Source organism: Hippopotamus amphibius, chromosome 5 (genome assembly GCF_030028045.1).
Source record: "Hippopotamus amphibius kiboko isolate mHipAmp2 chromosome 5, mHipAmp2.hap2, whole genome shotgun sequence".
Taxonomy (NCBI): domain Eukaryota; kingdom Metazoa; phylum Chordata; class Mammalia; order Artiodactyla; family Hippopotamidae; genus Hippopotamus; species Hippopotamus amphibius.
Window position 1 is genome coordinate 137,725,156 of NC_080190.1, and position 15,905 is coordinate 137,741,060.

General features: G+C 39.5%; 2 protein-coding genes across 4 annotated transcripts in view; both read left to right on the forward strand.

Annotated features, from left to right (window-relative positions):
* The first annotated feature begins 6,905 nt into the window (after nt 1-6,905).
* Nucleotides 6,906-9,012, forward strand: POLR2K (RNA polymerase II, I and III subunit K). Of its 2 annotated transcripts, none has more exons than XM_057735187.1 (4): nt 6,906-6,967; nt 7,579-7,647; nt 7,989-8,081; nt 8,739-9,006. In XM_057735187.1, exons 2-4 carry the CDS (start codon nt 7,587-7,589, stop codon nt 8,759-8,761), a joined length of 177 nt encoding a protein of 58 aa, XP_057591170.1. In that variant the 5' UTR covers nt 6,906-6,967; nt 7,579-7,586; the 3' UTR covers nt 8,762-9,006. The 2 variants fall into 2 exon arrangements, with proteins under 2 accessions (XP_057591170.1, XP_057591171.1); XM_057735188.1 differs by having other exon boundaries at nt 6,930-6,996; nt 8,739-9,012.
* A 3,192-nt stretch (nt 9,013-12,204) lies between these two features.
* The window catches only part of SPAG1 (sperm associated antigen 1), a 79,318-nt gene continuing 75,617 nt past the window's right edge, over nt 12,205-15,905 (forward strand). The window contains exons 1-3 of one of the 2 annotated variants that reach the window (XM_057735185.1): nt 12,205-12,306; nt 12,731-12,823; nt 15,432-15,573. In XM_057735185.1, coding sequence (XP_057591168.1) covers nt 15,434-15,573 — 140 coding nt within the window. In that variant the 5' untranslated portion in view covers nt 12,205-12,306; nt 12,731-12,823; nt 15,432-15,433. Of the gene's footprint in view, nt 12,307-12,704; nt 12,824-15,431; nt 15,574-15,905 lie in introns of those variants that run through there. The other variant, XM_057735186.1, reaches the window with a different exon arrangement.

Below are 15,905 nucleotides of genomic sequence, written 5' to 3' on the forward strand. Positions count from 1 at the left end.
TTCTACAAAGTGAAAGCAAATTTTATTCTTCCTTTGAAATGAATAGTCTGACAGCTTATACCAAAATACATTGCTTCTTATGAGCACAAACAATAATGGAACATTGTATGGCAATAAAAAAGTTACTTTAAAAAACAAATCTACTCTACAATATACTCGTGTATCTTATTTAAAACAATGTTTTAACATCATGAAAACCAAAATTTCCAGGATATAAATATTCACAGATTACCTGACTAAGCATAGTGTAGGCACCATGCACAAACATTTTCTTGAACTACACCCGAGGAGAAAAAAAATCTCATGGCATCATTTTCAGATGATTTATTACTTTATGAGTTTTACAGCACTAAAATACATTATTGTAGTTTTAATATTCCAGCTAATTTTGCTGGCCTATATTTAGTCATAAATAAATAAAGCTGCTTTAAAATATATATATATATATATATATATATATATATATATATATATGCTGATTTTTAAACCTGTCTTTGGGAAATCTGTCAAGTGAGTGCTGCCACTAAACTGCAATTCGGCTAAGCAAGTCTAGGGTAATGTTATTCATAGTCGTAACATGGGCCTGTCTCAGAAATTCAGTCCTCCTGACCATTCACAAGGTCTAAACTCCCAGATTTTCACCTTTGCAAAGACTCTGGCTCACTGATAAATTACTAACATATTCTTGAGCTAACCAAAATGAACCACTGCCCCACAGATATATGGCCATCTCAAATCTGGCGAGTTATACTTATTCATGTCTCATCTTCAAATATTTTCTATTTGAGGGAAACCCATCCTTCATAATATTCTCAAAATTGTAAATAAAGAATTCAAGTACATTACTTAAAGAAGAAATATGATTCAGTAATTATATTTGTAGGAGATGACACTAGGAAATACTTTACTCTTTTTTTTTTAAGGAAATACTTTACTCTTTAACCTTTTCAACAGTATCATCACATTCCTTCTTTTTTTGGAAACGAATTAAATCTCAAAGTATAAGAAAAGAAGAAAGTTATCATAGTATATTTCTCCAGATTATTCAAAGGACGCTAAGAAAATTGTCATTCTTTAAAAGTTTTCTCCAGACCAAGTACATGATTCTTCTCTATTATATTTTAGTTGAGAATAATGGAAAGTAATTTATTTATGCTTAAGTTTACATCAGTTAAATACATAAGTGAATGAGCTTTAAAAAAAATCGGTTCTCTAATCACAAAACCAACTAGTTTCTTTATGGTGTAATGATCATTAGGAGATCATTATTACTGGGCAAAATAAGTGTTTTTCAATCTTTAAAACCTATATTCCGTTTTGGTAAATCTCACACATGTTCTCTTCTGATTTAGATTCCCTCGGATTGTGACAATCACTGCTCTCCTCTGTACATGCTTACCAGCCAAAATTATCAAACTTTGCTTTCTATAATTTATATTATATTTTAAAACAATTTTTGTTTTCAAAATATTAAGCTAATAATATAGAATGTGTTTTCAAATTACACCTCCACCCACGAATACTTCCCCCTCTCTGAGAATCACTCTATTAAGTAACAGTTTTCACTCATATCATTTGGTACAGTTTGGTCCCAGTCTTTTAAAGTTAAGACAAATGTAACTATTCTGCTACTTCACCACTAGGTGTCTCACCATGCTAGAATTTGGGAATCTGAGAAAAAAATTGTTAGAAACAAAAGCAAGGGGTGCAGAGATCATCGTCTCCCTGCTAAAAACCATGGACCGCTTGCTTTAAACATACAGAAAATTTCCCGATATTTTTTTCTGTTCATCTACACATTTGAAGTTGCTTCCACCGTTCTTTCTCTGGTGTCATCATTTTTTTCATCTTTCATCATTTTCAACCCAAGACATTGGTCTCAAACAAAAAGTGGTTCTTTAAACTTTAAATTTAAAATTATTTATGCAAAATCGTGGAATGCCTGTTGACTTGTTCAATTTTACTGATTCAACAGTTTACTGATGAATCAAACAAGCCTCTTCAATATTCATTTTTTAAAACCAGACTCCTGATAAGGATTGAGAACACATCTCTATAGTGCTCTTTAAAAAAAAAAAAAAAAAAAAGGCACTGGTTAACTCAGACAAGGAAGTACTTAAAATATAATAAATTAACCAAATTTCCTTCATTTGTTAAAGTGTAAAATCTTACCATCAGTAAATCTTGAGTTCTTAGATGTCAACGCTATGCAGGCTTCCAAAAAAGGAAATCTCTCACTTTGCCTTTAAAATTCATGCCAAAGTAATACCACTTAAAGAGAAAACTTTAATCTGAACAATTAATTGAAACGTGCAGTAGCACGATGCAGGCTAAAATTTGAAGGATACGTAAAGTACATGCCACAGGGATTATTGCTAACACTTGAAAAGGCCTAAATCATTTTGAATTTCTCCAGCTTTCCAGACAACAGTAATTTTACTATCTTTGTTTTCTCCAGCTAGTCTTGGAACGGAGGAAACTTCCCAAATTCGGGTTTCTGACAATGCAGTGTAAGCTGCAGCGCGGTCATCTCCTCCCCCAGGTGCCGTCGGCGGAGGGGTGCCTAACGGTCTCCCCAGGGCGTCGACTAGGCCTCTAGTCCCTCCGTGGGCCCTGCCCAGGCCAGGCTGTCAGAGGGAGGCCCAGCAAGCCACCGACGGGCAGAGGGTGGGTGGGCGTCGCCTGGAGCAGAGCGAGCGGAAAGTGAACGGCGTCGGGGCGCCTCTCTAGTCCCAGCACCTGGGAAGCAGAGCGGGCGCGGGGCCGAGGACGCCCAGAGGCCCGCTAGCCCTCACACCTGTCGTCCCCCGCTCCCGCCCACCTAGAGACCCGGCGCGGCCGCACCCACTGGGCCGACGGGCGGGCGGGGACGCAGGTGGCTGCGCTGCAGCACGGGAGAGGAGCCGCGGCCCCAGGGAGGCCAGGCTATGGCAACGCCCACGCCAGCTTCGCGTGGGGCCGCCGCGTTTCCCTCCTTCGGTTTGAACTGCCCGCCCTGAGTAACCGCTACGCGCCGCCCCGCCCCGCCCCGCGCCGCGCCGCCCCGCACCGCCCCTTCCTCCAGCTCCGTGGCGCCCCCGTCGGCCACCCCGCGACCCGCAGCCCCCCGCCCCGCCGCCGCCCGAGGAGGTCTGTCCTTGCTTTCCCACACCCCCTCCCCCGCCCCTCCGGAGCACCTCTGGGGCTTCCTAATTTGATAGGCTCTACTTCTCCCCAATTTTACTTTGAGGAACACTGTATAGAAAGGGTAATAGGTTCTATAGTGGGATGCTATTAAAAATAACGTAGGAGAGCGTTCATTGGAAAATGTTTCCGGAGGTGAAATCAAGTGTTAAAAGCAGGTTACAAGCCAAATGACTCCTTTTAGGTTAGAAGTACAGCTATTCACAGGATAAGGTCTGAAAGATATGACTAACTTGGTTACAGCATCTCTAGACGGCATTATCTTGTTTTTTTAGGCATCTAAAAAGGGATGTTTTATGTGCCAGGCTCCATCCTTCTGCTCTTGGCAACTTCTACCTAATCGGTCGCTCTCTCTCTCTCTCTCTCTCTCGCTTCTTTTCTTCTGCTTACTCCCTAAATGGGCATCCTACCCAACTTTTTTCTTACTTTACCATTCTGTGCTTACATAATTCTCATTCAGAGTTAAAAGCATCACTTTAAAGCCAATAACAGCCACTGCTACCACTCTCCTCAGACAAAACATTTCTCCATCTGGATGCCCCTTAGTTATCCTAACTGCCATATATCCAAAATCAAACTAACAATTATTAAGCTCTGACTATGTGCCAATTACTGGGTTAGGTACTGGGAATACAAAGATGCAAAGGCTCAGTTACTGCCCTGAAGGGCTCACTGGTATAAGTGCTATAGTAGAGGAATGGTAGTAACACACAAGAAAGAGGGATCAACTAACCCTACAGGAGAAGAGTGGGCAGAGCTAACTTTATAAAGACTGTGATATGAGGTGGACTTTGAAGGACGGTAGCATCTTTAAAGACAGATAACAGGTGATTCTAAAGCCGAAACAAAATGTGCAAAAGCAGGAAAACTGTTGGGCACATTAGAGAAACTGCAAAACATTTGTTATAGCTGGAAACTAAGACTTGTTTGAGGAAAGGGCAAAAAAACAAAAAAAATTCTCGACAAGCAGAAGAAGCCAAGCCATGGTGAATTTTGGATGCATGTTAAGAGTCTGAAGTTTATCCTACAGGCAATGTAGAGCATTTTAGAAGGACCACTCTGGTGGCAGAATGAAGAACAGAAGGAGGAGAGGTGAGGGTGCCTTAGGAAGCTACTGCATTATTCTGCAAGATAGTGGGGGTGGAGAAGTACCTAGACCTGATTCAGTCGGCAGGATCAACTGCATGGAGCAGGGGGTGAGGAGCGAAGAGTACAGGTTTAGTAGAAAATAGGATGAATTTAGTATGAGGTTGTTAAGTTTGAGGTGCCAGTAGGACTTAAGGTAAGGAATTGGTAAACTACACATTCTTCAAGATGGCACCACCCTGAAGCCTCCCTCACACGTTTAGATGTGAGTAGTGTCCTTTCTAGGTCCTCAAACAAGTCTCTGTTATAATCTAGTCTCTATTTTGCCACTCTCTGCCCAGCACTTGCAATCCTCCTCTGCTGAATTTTCTCCATATAATTTATCACCTTCTAAAATACTGTATTATATACTTACTTTGTGTAAGGTCTGCTCCCCACTGCACTCTAACGTAAACAGGGAGGGAGAGTTTGCCTACGATTAAGTAAAATCCACACGACCCCAAAACACCATTTAAACATTGTCCTTTTTCTCTAGTTAATTCTTCTTTAGCTATTTTGTTACACTGAAGAGTAAAAGAGTATATCATCACTCCTTCCCATCTATTCTCAGAGAACAATTTTTACACTCCTCCCCACCAAAAGATGGCAAAAAGACACCTAGTTACATGTAGCTTGCCCTAGCTTTACTCATATACCCCAAATTTAAGCCACCGAGCTATGTTTTCTTATTTTTTACCCATCACAATCTGTGGCCTTTTCCCTTCCCTTTCTGGATTGGGTGTAATCTCATTACTGACCTCAAAATTCTAAAACCCATATGTTTTCCACAGATCTAATGCTTCTTTTGAGAACCATCCAGGAAAACATAGTGAAAGGCTTTTCCATCACATGATACTCAAGTTATGCAGGCACACTAAAATGAATATGATCAAGAAAAAGGAAAACAGATATCCAGGGGAAAAATAGCAACTTGCACTTCCATAACCACTTTATTGTAATATAAGGATTTAAGCACTAGTATCCAAGTTGGCAAGACAAATGCCCTCATTAGGAGAAGGCAGTGCAATGATGCCTGGCACATAATAAATGTTCAAGAAAAGTTAGCTGTTACCACTGATAACAGCTTCCACTCACCATGCTCCAAAATGACCCTAAAATTACTGGTTCCTGCTGATAAGAAAGAGAATGTTGGATTGGGAACTAGCCACAACATGAACTCTTGTTGAAATTCTGGATCTCCTTGCTACAGCAAGTTATAACTTGTCTTTACCCTGACCCTCTGTAGGGTCCCAGGATGCATTTGTATTCTACATGTGTTGATCCATTCTGATCTCCACAGACTGTATGTGCCAGCATCATCTTGATACCTCAAGCTGGAGAGTTAGAACCCAGGTCAGTTTGCAATGATTAAAGTTACACTTTCTGCATCACCCCATAATCTTTCTCTTATGATGATAATGGTTTTATCTAATATTTCTTCAGCGAAGCTAATTTTGACTGTTCTATTGGATCACCTCTTCCCTTTGGCTAAGAGGGTAAGTACTTTGTAAGAGAACTGATGATCAAAATATTTATGTTTTTTATTAGCCTGTCTGTGGAGGAGGAAGCAGGACACTCCACTGTATTTCCTGGAAGTTTAAAAATTGGCAGCTAGGAAGACTGGGAAAATCGAGTTAAATCTCTCAAACTGTTCTCTGGAGGTGTAACCAGTTGGAATTCCTTCTGGAAGTGAAAGGTGAGGCTCAAGGTTCCCAAGTTGCTGAATGGAAGACTGAAAAGTAGTATAGCCTGCTTAATAAGAGACCAAAGTAGTGCGTGTTGGGGAGAAAGAAACCTGCTTCTCAGATTAACTATAATATTAACTGGTTCTTAATTTTAATAACTTCAATTTCTTCTCCCTCCTTCTCATATAAGTAAAATACCTGCTGTGAAAGAAGCAAACGAATGCAAATGTTGTAAACCCAACTGTTAGCAGTCTCACTAAAATTCTGATCTTTGAAAGAACACGCCTCCACTGGGCAAGTCCTTTTGCTCTTCTAGGGAGGAATGAATACATAGGACGAAAGGCGGGTCAGAGGACAGCTGCCACTACCTAAATCCCTTAGCTTTAAGTGGGAGTAATTGACATAGCTGCCTGCAAGCCCGCCTGTGGGTGACAGACGTGACGGGAGCCTAGAAGAGAAAGGGGCGAAAACCCAAAAAGAAAGTATGTGAAGGATAGGGGGCGGCTGCTCCACTGCCCCGGCACAGGCATCAAACAATTTGAAATGCATAATCTGAAAAATGCTTTTCTACGTGGAAAACAGCGATGGAGCCAATTCTTCTACGTTCCTCGGAATAACGGTCAGCCTAGGATTCCAGGAGCACCTCACTTGGGTTTGCCTTCTAACCCTCTGCCCTCCTTTCTACCGATTTCATTTGTCAGAGAAACAAACCTTCTTCGACTTCACGAGCTGCTAAAAGGCTTTACTTCCCTGAAAAATGAAAATAGCTGGTAGTGAAACAAGCACTTTTGTCTCGAGAGCCTAAAATACAAAACGACAAGCTTCATCGCGGGTGTTCAACCCGGGTTCCTCGGCCACGCCTGGGGCGGAAGGGGCGGAGATTCTGTTTGCGTCATAGACCAGCGCCGGAAATTGGCTGAGAGAGCGGCGAGTTGCAACCTGGGATCGCAGAGAAGTTTCTCCGTGTTTCGTGGGTAGGGATTCGGCGGTTTGGGATTTGGGGGTGGGTATTTGGGCCAAAACTGTAAAGACACTAGGGTTTAAACAGGGCTCGTGTGGGGTTAGAATTGGGAGAGTTGTTTCGCTGTTGGCTTTTTAGCTGTTGGGAGTTATTTATTCTTTCCTTATCTTCGATTCGCATGTTCTCCTGTTGAGGGATATAATGTTTTGGCAATCTCCTGCTAAAGTTTGGGAAAGTACAACTTGTGTTAAATGAAGACGCGAGTTTTGCAGTCAGATCTAAATTTTTCTGACTTTTAACAGCTGAATAATCCTGCGCAAATTAACTTCCCTAAGCCTCAGTTCCTCCATTTGTAGAATAAGAGTAATACCTCCTAGAATTGGTGTAGAGATTATAATGAAATAGTGAAATGACGTGTGTTAAGTGTTTATTATTGTGTCCAGTTTGGGGGTAAATGTGCAATACGTTGTGTTTTCGTTTCGTTTTTTAGACCCACCCATAGGACTTGAAAAAAGTACAGATTAGGAATTGGGACCTTTTTAGCTCTCCCCGAGGAAAAGGAGGCCTGGTTGGATTTGTGAGGAGCCCATTTGAGATATTAAATATTTGAGTCTGTGATTTCAGGGACAGCAATGGACGCCCAGAAGGACGTTCAACCTCCAAAGCAGCAGCCAATGATATATATCTGTGGAGGTAAGAGTAACATTTACAAAAGTATTTCACTTCAGTTTTTAAAAAATTATTGCATTTATCTTTGGCTTAAATGAGCCATTCATCTTTAAAATTAGAAAGCAGAACAACTTCAGCAATCTTAAAAAAAAATCCTCTCATTAAGATTTCATTTTCTTTCCTAGGGAAAGTACATTGTCCACCCTTTTTTTTTCTTTCTCCCTTAATATATTGGAAAGAGCAACATACCTTTGAGATTGAGTCTACTGTATTTTAGTACTTTGGGTGAAAAGTATGATTAAGGTAATTTGCTTGTCTGTAATGTTTCTCTTTTAGGCATTGAATAAACATGTTTTCTTTTCTAGAATGTCACACAGAAAATGAAATAAAATCAAGGGATCCAATCCGATGCAGAGAATGTGGTTACAGAATAATGTACAAGAAAAGGACTAAAAGATGTATCCTTTTAACTGTGCTTTCTAAATATGAGATAAGAGGAAGTGAAGACTAATGCTTGGTTTGATAGTCAAAGGCAAATTTCTGGTAAAAATGGTAACAACCTGGATTACTTACCAAAAAAACAAAAGACATGATTAGTGTTTTCATGGACCAATACTCCAGTGTATAGGCATATACTAAATAGTCTAAATATGAGTTGATTTTGGGTTTCATAAGTGTATTTTTCAGGGATTCTGTGTTTGAGTACTCATTCTTGCGCTTCAGTTTATGGAACTGAAATTATGCAAGGAAAAATACAAATATTGAGTTTGTGTGCTACCTGATGGAAAAAGTGAGGCTTTACAAATTAGCGAAAAGACTGAGAGAAAATTGTTATGTAATAACTAACAGTATTTTTTTAGATCACTAAATTATCAGTTTTAACATTGCTTAGTGTTTCTTGGTTCATTGGTCTTTTGTATCATGGAAGGCGGGGCAGTAATTAAAATAGTTTATTTTTTAGCTCATTTTTAATTATAGTAAATAGTGAACTTCATTCTTTTGTGCATTTTAGATTAAATAACTAGCTTACTGCAAAGAGAAAGTGACTTGGAAGTACTAAACTTTTAACATAATTTTAAAGTACTTTTTTTGTCCTTAACTCAGTTTTTATACAGTGGTGGTTTTTGATGCTCGATGAAACATGAAATTCAGAGGAATATCTTCATTTGTATTTGCTGTTAATGTTGTATAGCTTTTGATTAGTATACTTTATGAATACAACTATATACACATGACTTCATTTTAAAAATCATATTGTATTTAGATATCTTATATAGCTTATATAAGATAGCTTGTATAAAGATACTATTTTTTGTTCAGTGACATGGTTTGTAATTTAATTTTATCGTGTATGTAATCTGACACAATGAAGGTTAAAAGTGCTCCCTCAAACTACACTTTATTATTTTTTTTTTTTAGGCACACGGGCTTAGTTGCTCCGTGGCATGTGGAATCTTCCCAGGGCAGGGCTCGAACCCGTGTCCCCTGCATTGGCAGGCGGATTCTTTACCACTGCGCCACCTAGGAAGTCCCTACACTTTAATCAAAACCTAGAATCATCTGGGGCCCTTGTTAAAAGTGAAGTTTTCTACAGCCCTCTAAAGGTCTGATTAAGTAAGTTCGTAGGAAACCACTATTTTACATCAACTGTTTGTAAACTCTCCAGCATCATTTTGTATAGAATATACCAGTGCACTTACTGTCAGTGTACATACCTCATTTTGAGTTATAGTTTTCATTTGTTAGCTTGGCACAGGCCTTTCCATATTTGTATATAATGCTTGACTGTTTTTTAGATCTTGGGCAAGGGAAAAGAAACTTTAATGGTTGCTTTCTGTAAGGCAAAATCAACGCCACGTAAGGTGGATGAAGCAGACTATTAAGGCAGGTGCAATTTCCCAGGTGTAATCATTCATTAAGGTAAACTGCTTTCAGGATATAAAAAAATAGGAGTTGGTTTACACTGAATTATTGGATGAATGTTTAAAGCTTTTGCCTTGATCTTAGGGATATGCATACTCAGCTACTACATTGTTCCAGGATTTGCTTAGATATATTTCAACTTTATTAATAGCTTTGTTTCTGACATCGAAGTATTAATTATGCCATTTAGAAAAAAACATTTCTACTACCGTCCTCAAATATTAAGTTCTATAAATTTATTATGTACTGTACAAAGTACTACCATACTCAAGATTTTTAAGGAGTGCTTCCTTGGCCTTCATAATTTTGTAATTCTGCCATGTTCCTTCTTGAGCTTGTCCCTTTTTATACAAAAGAGTCCCAATAGATATCTCTCTGTGACAGCCCCCTAAACCCCAACTCATCGGATAATGTTGTTGCATTTAACTATTCTGATTTCATCATAGGTCCTTTGTGTATCAGTAGTTTAATTGAATATTGTTATTTGGTTAAGTAGATAGTGGTTTAATGGAAAAAGTATGACCCCTGGAACTCAAGACCATTGTTTCAGCCAGTTACCTTTTTGTGTCCCCTTCATCTATAAAATGGAAGTAATTTTACTTCTCCCCTACCTGGACAGTTTTAAGAAAAGGTAAAATAGGTATAAAATTGCTTTTAAAAGATCCTCTTGAATAGTGCTCTATAAATATAAAAATCAGTAAACCTGAGCTTGAAGCTAACACATAACTTGTCCCCTACTAAACTGCTTACCAATGACTGTAGACATGTAGGTCTATCAAAAAAATCAATACATAGAAATTGGTTCAAATCCAGCACTGCTACTCAATTACTGGCCAGTTCATTTCTTTTAACTTCAGCTTAATTGTCAAAGTCAAGGAATTAGTGATAGTTCAGTGCTTTTACACTCTGAAGGTATTTTCAGAGATTGAAGTTATGAAATTCAAAACTAGTAGATGAAATCATAAATGACCAATTTTAAGAAGATTAAAATATCACATAAGGTGAGAAAGTGTAAACTGGGAACATGTAAAAACAGGTTGCCTGCTTACATGTACAAATACATGCAAATCCATCCACCCTCCACCCTCTGCCCAGACTTAAAAGATTACTGGGTCTGTTCTGTGGGAATGGACAATACAGGGACTGGGGATGGTGGGAAGCCAGTTAGGGGCCACCTGTAATAGTTCAGGTTAACAATAATGGTGGCTGGGCCAGGGTAACTGTAGAGGGAGTGAGAAGTAGCTGGTTGTGAGTCATGTTTTGAAGTTGAACTAATGGGACTTACTTATGAATTGGTTAGTACTTAGGAGCTCAATAAATAGTATGGACTTTGGCAAAAGGCTTTGTGTCCATATGCCCACAGTGTCCCTTGTTAGATGCCAGTGACTTTATCAGGATTCACTTTCCTTATTTGTAAGATGGGCATGAAGTAATAGCACCTACCTCAAAGGTTGGCTGCAAGATAAAATGAAATACTCCGTAAAAACTCTTAATCTAATAAATGTTAACTGTTAACACCGTTACAGTAAGTATTAGCATTTTCTTCACAGATGATTGTTGTTAGCCTCAGGATTAGTCTCAGCTACTGGTCTTGCTGTTTTCTGTACTCTTTAGCTTGCTTATTGTAGAGCCCTAACCACTGGACAACCAGGGAATTCCCAGCTTGCTCATTGTAAAATAGAAATTGCACAGCACTGTCTTGCTGAAAATTCTTAATAGCTTCCCATTTTAGTAAAATGGAAACTATTGGAAATAGTGTAATCAGACTTCTTTCCTGCCTCTGTCACCACTTCAGCCCACCTCTGTCTTTTGGTTCTAAGGAGATGTCTGCAGCTCCTGAAGCAGATAACAGATCTTTTTGCCGGTGCCTTTTCTCCTGCTTTTCTCTCTGCCTGAAATGACCTGTCTTGTGTTCTTTGCATTATAATTTTGAAATATTGCTTTATTGTCTTCTAGTTTTCTGTATTCTTGTGAAGTCCAAAACCATTCTTCCTAATCCTTTGTATGTGATCTTTCTCTCTAGAAACTTAGGGTTTTCTTTGCTAGTGTCCTGAAATTTTGCAGTATGTGCCTTGATGTGGGTCTGTTTTCTTCCCCTGTTTTGGTTACTTGATGGGTGCTTTCAGTCTGGAAACGCAGGTTCTTCAATTCTGGGAAATTTTCTTGAATAAATAACTTCCTACCCTCAGTATTCTCTCTAGATCTTTTAAATCTAATATTAGACGTCATTGACCTTTTTCATCTTTTTCGTTTTCCTTTTTTTTTTCTTTGTCTGCTCTGTGAAAGATTTCTTCAACTTTACTTTCTAATCCATCTATTGATTCTCGGATGCAATGTCTTTTCTCTATGAAGATGATAGTGGTAATATTCATTTGCCTACATAGTTTGTTTTCTTTGAGTTAGTTTTTATCCTGCTTGTTTATTCAGCGTAATTGTATATGTACGTAAGTATAACCAGGAGAAAAAAGTGTGCGTGAAAAGAAAATTACAGGGCACGTGGAATTGCAACTCCTATTTCTCGGCTAACGTTCATCTGTCCGGCTGAAGCTGGGTCTGCAAGGCGAATCAGCGGGATGACAAATCTGAGACTAGCGAGTCATCACGCAGAGGCCTTAATCCCCGCCCCCCGTGGTCAGCGGCAAGCCCTCGGGTGCGGGAGTTGGGGGGAGTGGGCGGGGCGACTCGCCACTTCCTCGGTACCTGCCGCGCGGCTGGTGGAGTGTGTGGCTGCGCTCACCGCACGGCTTGGGGTCTGAACGGGTGAGTATTTGCCCGCCAGGAATAAACTACATTTCTCCATCGCCGGGGGGAAAGACGGACCTGGAGGAGCAAATGCACCGTCGGACTTCAGAAGGAGGGATGAACAACCTTCTCTGTCGGGGAAACAAAATGGGGGTCTTTTGTTTCTCGAGGCTGATGGTGGCGGATGTTGGGGCAGGACGGCAACATGGAGGGGGCGGGGGGGCGGGGGGCGGAGAAGTTTCCCGGGCTCCGGCGGCGGCCACCAGTCCTTGTGAACAAAGCAGGGGAATGGGGAGCAATTTCATAGAGTCCTAAAGTGCCCCCTGACCGTTGCGGGTTGGCTGTAGAGCTGCTGGATCCCGGGCAGTCCCTGACCCGCGCTGTACATAGAAACCGTTGCTATGGCTGAAAGTTGCCATTTCCTTTTGGTCTCCGGTTGCAGGTGGCGCCCGGTCCTGTTGGTGCTGGAAAGAACGTGACTAGGTGGAAGAAAGCCATTTTTCGTGTTACTAGCCCATTGCAGTTTGCGCTGGAGGTATTACTGATAAACTGATTAGGAAATATGGGAAATGGATGTGGATTAGGATGGTGGAGAAATTAACACCAATTAGGACCAATTTTTCCTAACCAGAGACAAAGAAATTGCAAACAGATGTGGAAGAGTTCTAAATAGAGCGAATAAAGTATAACTTGTTTTTTAGGAGTTTGAGAGTTAACATTTAGTGGTTTTGAAAATTCTTATCCTACCCCTGTCCCCGCCCCCCAAATGGTAGTTTTCAGAAAGGATTCTCAGAAACGTTAAGACAGTGTTCAGAATAAAATTCGCTTGATTAGGTAGGAGATGTCTTTATCATTTCAAATGTTTTTCACTATATTCAAATCATAAAATCTGACGGGTTTCAAGATTCCTTTAATTCGAGCTAATCTATTTTAATCCCATTAGGTGCTTAAGTCTCTCCCATCAAAGATCCTCCAGCTCTTTGGAAGAATTCTCCGAAAGAATTCTTTCTGTTCTGGGCAGCATCAATGATTTTAAAGTTGGTCACTTGCTTTCATGTAACTGCCACCCTTAAGGCTATCTTCATCATACTGGGCCTTGCTAGTATGGTGTGAAAGCCATCTTCTCTCTTCTCAGCTGGATCTCATTCAGAAGCTGACCAACTGTCATCTATATTCTGTACCCAAGCCAAAGGCAGCAGGAATATGGAGAAGCTGACAGAGGATCCTCTTTTTCTGCAGAGGTCTGGTACATGACCAGACTCCCAGAGGGCAGGCATGCTGAAGGGAATGCTCCTAATGAATTAGATCCACTGCTACTTGTTTTAGAATTTATCACCCAATGTGTTTTAGTGCAGTGTTTTTTGAAAGAAAACTTCTGACTACCTCATGATAAATATATTTTTATTTGCAGCATTTATGTACACAACACGTGTGTGCATTTATATACACATAATTTATAATTTCTTTATATAGGCATGAAATAAAAGTTTCTATAAAACATCATTTAATGGTATGTGTCAGGTAGTCTGATTTTATTGCTGTTCTGTCTCATAAAACTGTTGATTGCAGCTCACTAAATTGATTTCATGCAATTTGAAAACCATGATTAAATATGATGGTTAAGTATGTGGGCTCTGTAGTGGCCTACTGAGATTCAGCTCTTCAGTTCACTACTTAATAGTTGTATGACCTTGAGCAGTTTATATCCTTGAAATGTCACCTTCCTCATCTGTAAAAAGGGACTGATTATGAATATGTTTCATGAAAGTGGTTTTGAAGATTGAAATAATTCATGGCATATAGAAATTTAGCTCCATAAACGTTAACCGTTACTACTGCTGTCTACTTAAAACCTACTTGATAATAGTAGTTGAAGGATTAAATGAAGTAATAATATATGTGAAGTACATTAAACGATGTGCTCGTTGCTGTTACTGTCCTCATCATTAGCAGCACATCCATAGAGGGAAACTGTCCAAGTCCATCTTATCCCCAGTTCAGTTGAATTTAGCAGATAGTTCTTAAGGGGTATAAGACACTACTTACCATGTTAGTCCTGAAGCTCTGAGATCAATAAAGTAACATCTCTCACGATCTATAAGGGAAGACAAACAATTTGGATATGTGCTTTGTGATAGGAGAGAGGTATGTACAGTGCCTCTCGAGCACAGATCTGGCAGCTGCTCATTGATGGGAGTGGGCAACTGAGAATGTAAGGAGGTAAGGAATGGGGAAGAGGGTGATGTTACAGAAAAGATGCTATGTCTGTGCTGAATCACAAAAGGTTGTTAACAAACAGCTAAAGTAGAAGATACCAAAATCTATGTTAAAAGGTATCTTAAAAAGCAGTTTGAGCACTAAAGAAGATCAGAATATTGCACCTACAAGTAGGCCACTTGGACATAAGAATTATTTTGAGTTGAAGGCAATTAAGAAACAGCAGACACAGGAAGAACTCTCTGCCTTCCCCTTTTCTGCCTAACAGCAGGGCATAAATTTTCCTTTATGGAGGTTGTTCCCTCCTCTCCTTTCTCATACCAAGATGAGGAGAACAATCCTTATCACAGTAAGTGGATAGTCAGCACTGAGGTGAGTCTGCATAAACAAACCTTATTAAAATAATGCATATCTTCCATATGTTTACCTTTTGGAAGCCAAAATCCCTTTTCCTTTGTCTAATCATTTCTACACAATTGATCACCCTTTGTGAAAATGGTATCTAGTTTCCCAGGCCTAATAGTTTCTTTGAGCTTTCACTTTGTGAAGCTCCTAGGAGTATTTAAAATGAACCTTTTCCCTGTTAATATCGTTTGCACCCACTGAACCCAAATGGGTAGAGGAAAAAGTTTTTTCCTCTCTAGCACCAAAACCTGCATTGTCGTTGTTTTTCAGTTTTGCTTAAATGAAGATTAAGTGAAATAATCCATGTGATATATAGCAATTTAGCCCCATGAATGTTAACTGTTCTTATCAGGAATAGAGAGTTTACAATGAGTAGCTTCCTCCTTAGAAGAAATACTGCATCTTTTCTACAGAAATGAAAAATAAATATTACAGAAGTACCTAGATGGTTACTACTATCCAAACTGAGTATTACTATGTCTGTTAGATTCATAGCTATTTTCCTACACTCTTTATTTCAGCCATGACTGCCAAAGATTATCCATCATTGTGGGGCTTCGGAACAACCAAAACATTTAAAATTCCTGTTGAACATTTGGATTTCAAGTATATTGAAAAATGTTCAGATGTTAAACACTTGGAAAAAATTCTTTGTGTGCTCAGGTAAGCTTTTAAAAATCATTTCATGTTTCAGTTTGCCAATTTTAATTATATTGTTGACTTCTAAAATTCAAAACTACATTAGAAATTTTGGAGCAGATTTTCCAATATGGAGAGTGTTGTTTTTGTCCATATTAGGGTCCAAAATGGTGGTTTTGATCCTGTGGTTAGTTTGGAGGGTTCTTGTTTAGATCTACTTCCAGCATGAGTCTTAGGCTAATTAGTATCCAAGAGGGCATTTTTCTTGCGTTCTCACACTTTCTAGGAAAAGACAAAGCAGCTGTTAGGAGGCACCTGCTTATGCTGATAAAGTGCTTTGGCATGTTCCCACTTCA

What these genes read in the sequence shown, in the direction of transcription:
- POLR2K (XM_057735187.1), top strand. Translation starts at nt 7,587, where the DNA reads ATGGACGCCCAGAAGGACGTTCAACCTCCAAAGCAGCAGCCAATGATA. An exon ending in AATGATATATATCTGTGGAG is followed by an intron (nt 7,648 to 7,988) that starts GTAAGAGTAACA and finishes TTTCTTTTCTAG; the next exon opens with AATGTCACACAGAAAATGAA. An exon ending in CAAGAAAAGGACTAAAAGAT is followed by an intron (nt 8,082 to 8,738) that starts GTATCCTTTTAA and finishes GTTTTTATACAG; the next exon opens with TGGTGGTTTTTGATGCTCGA.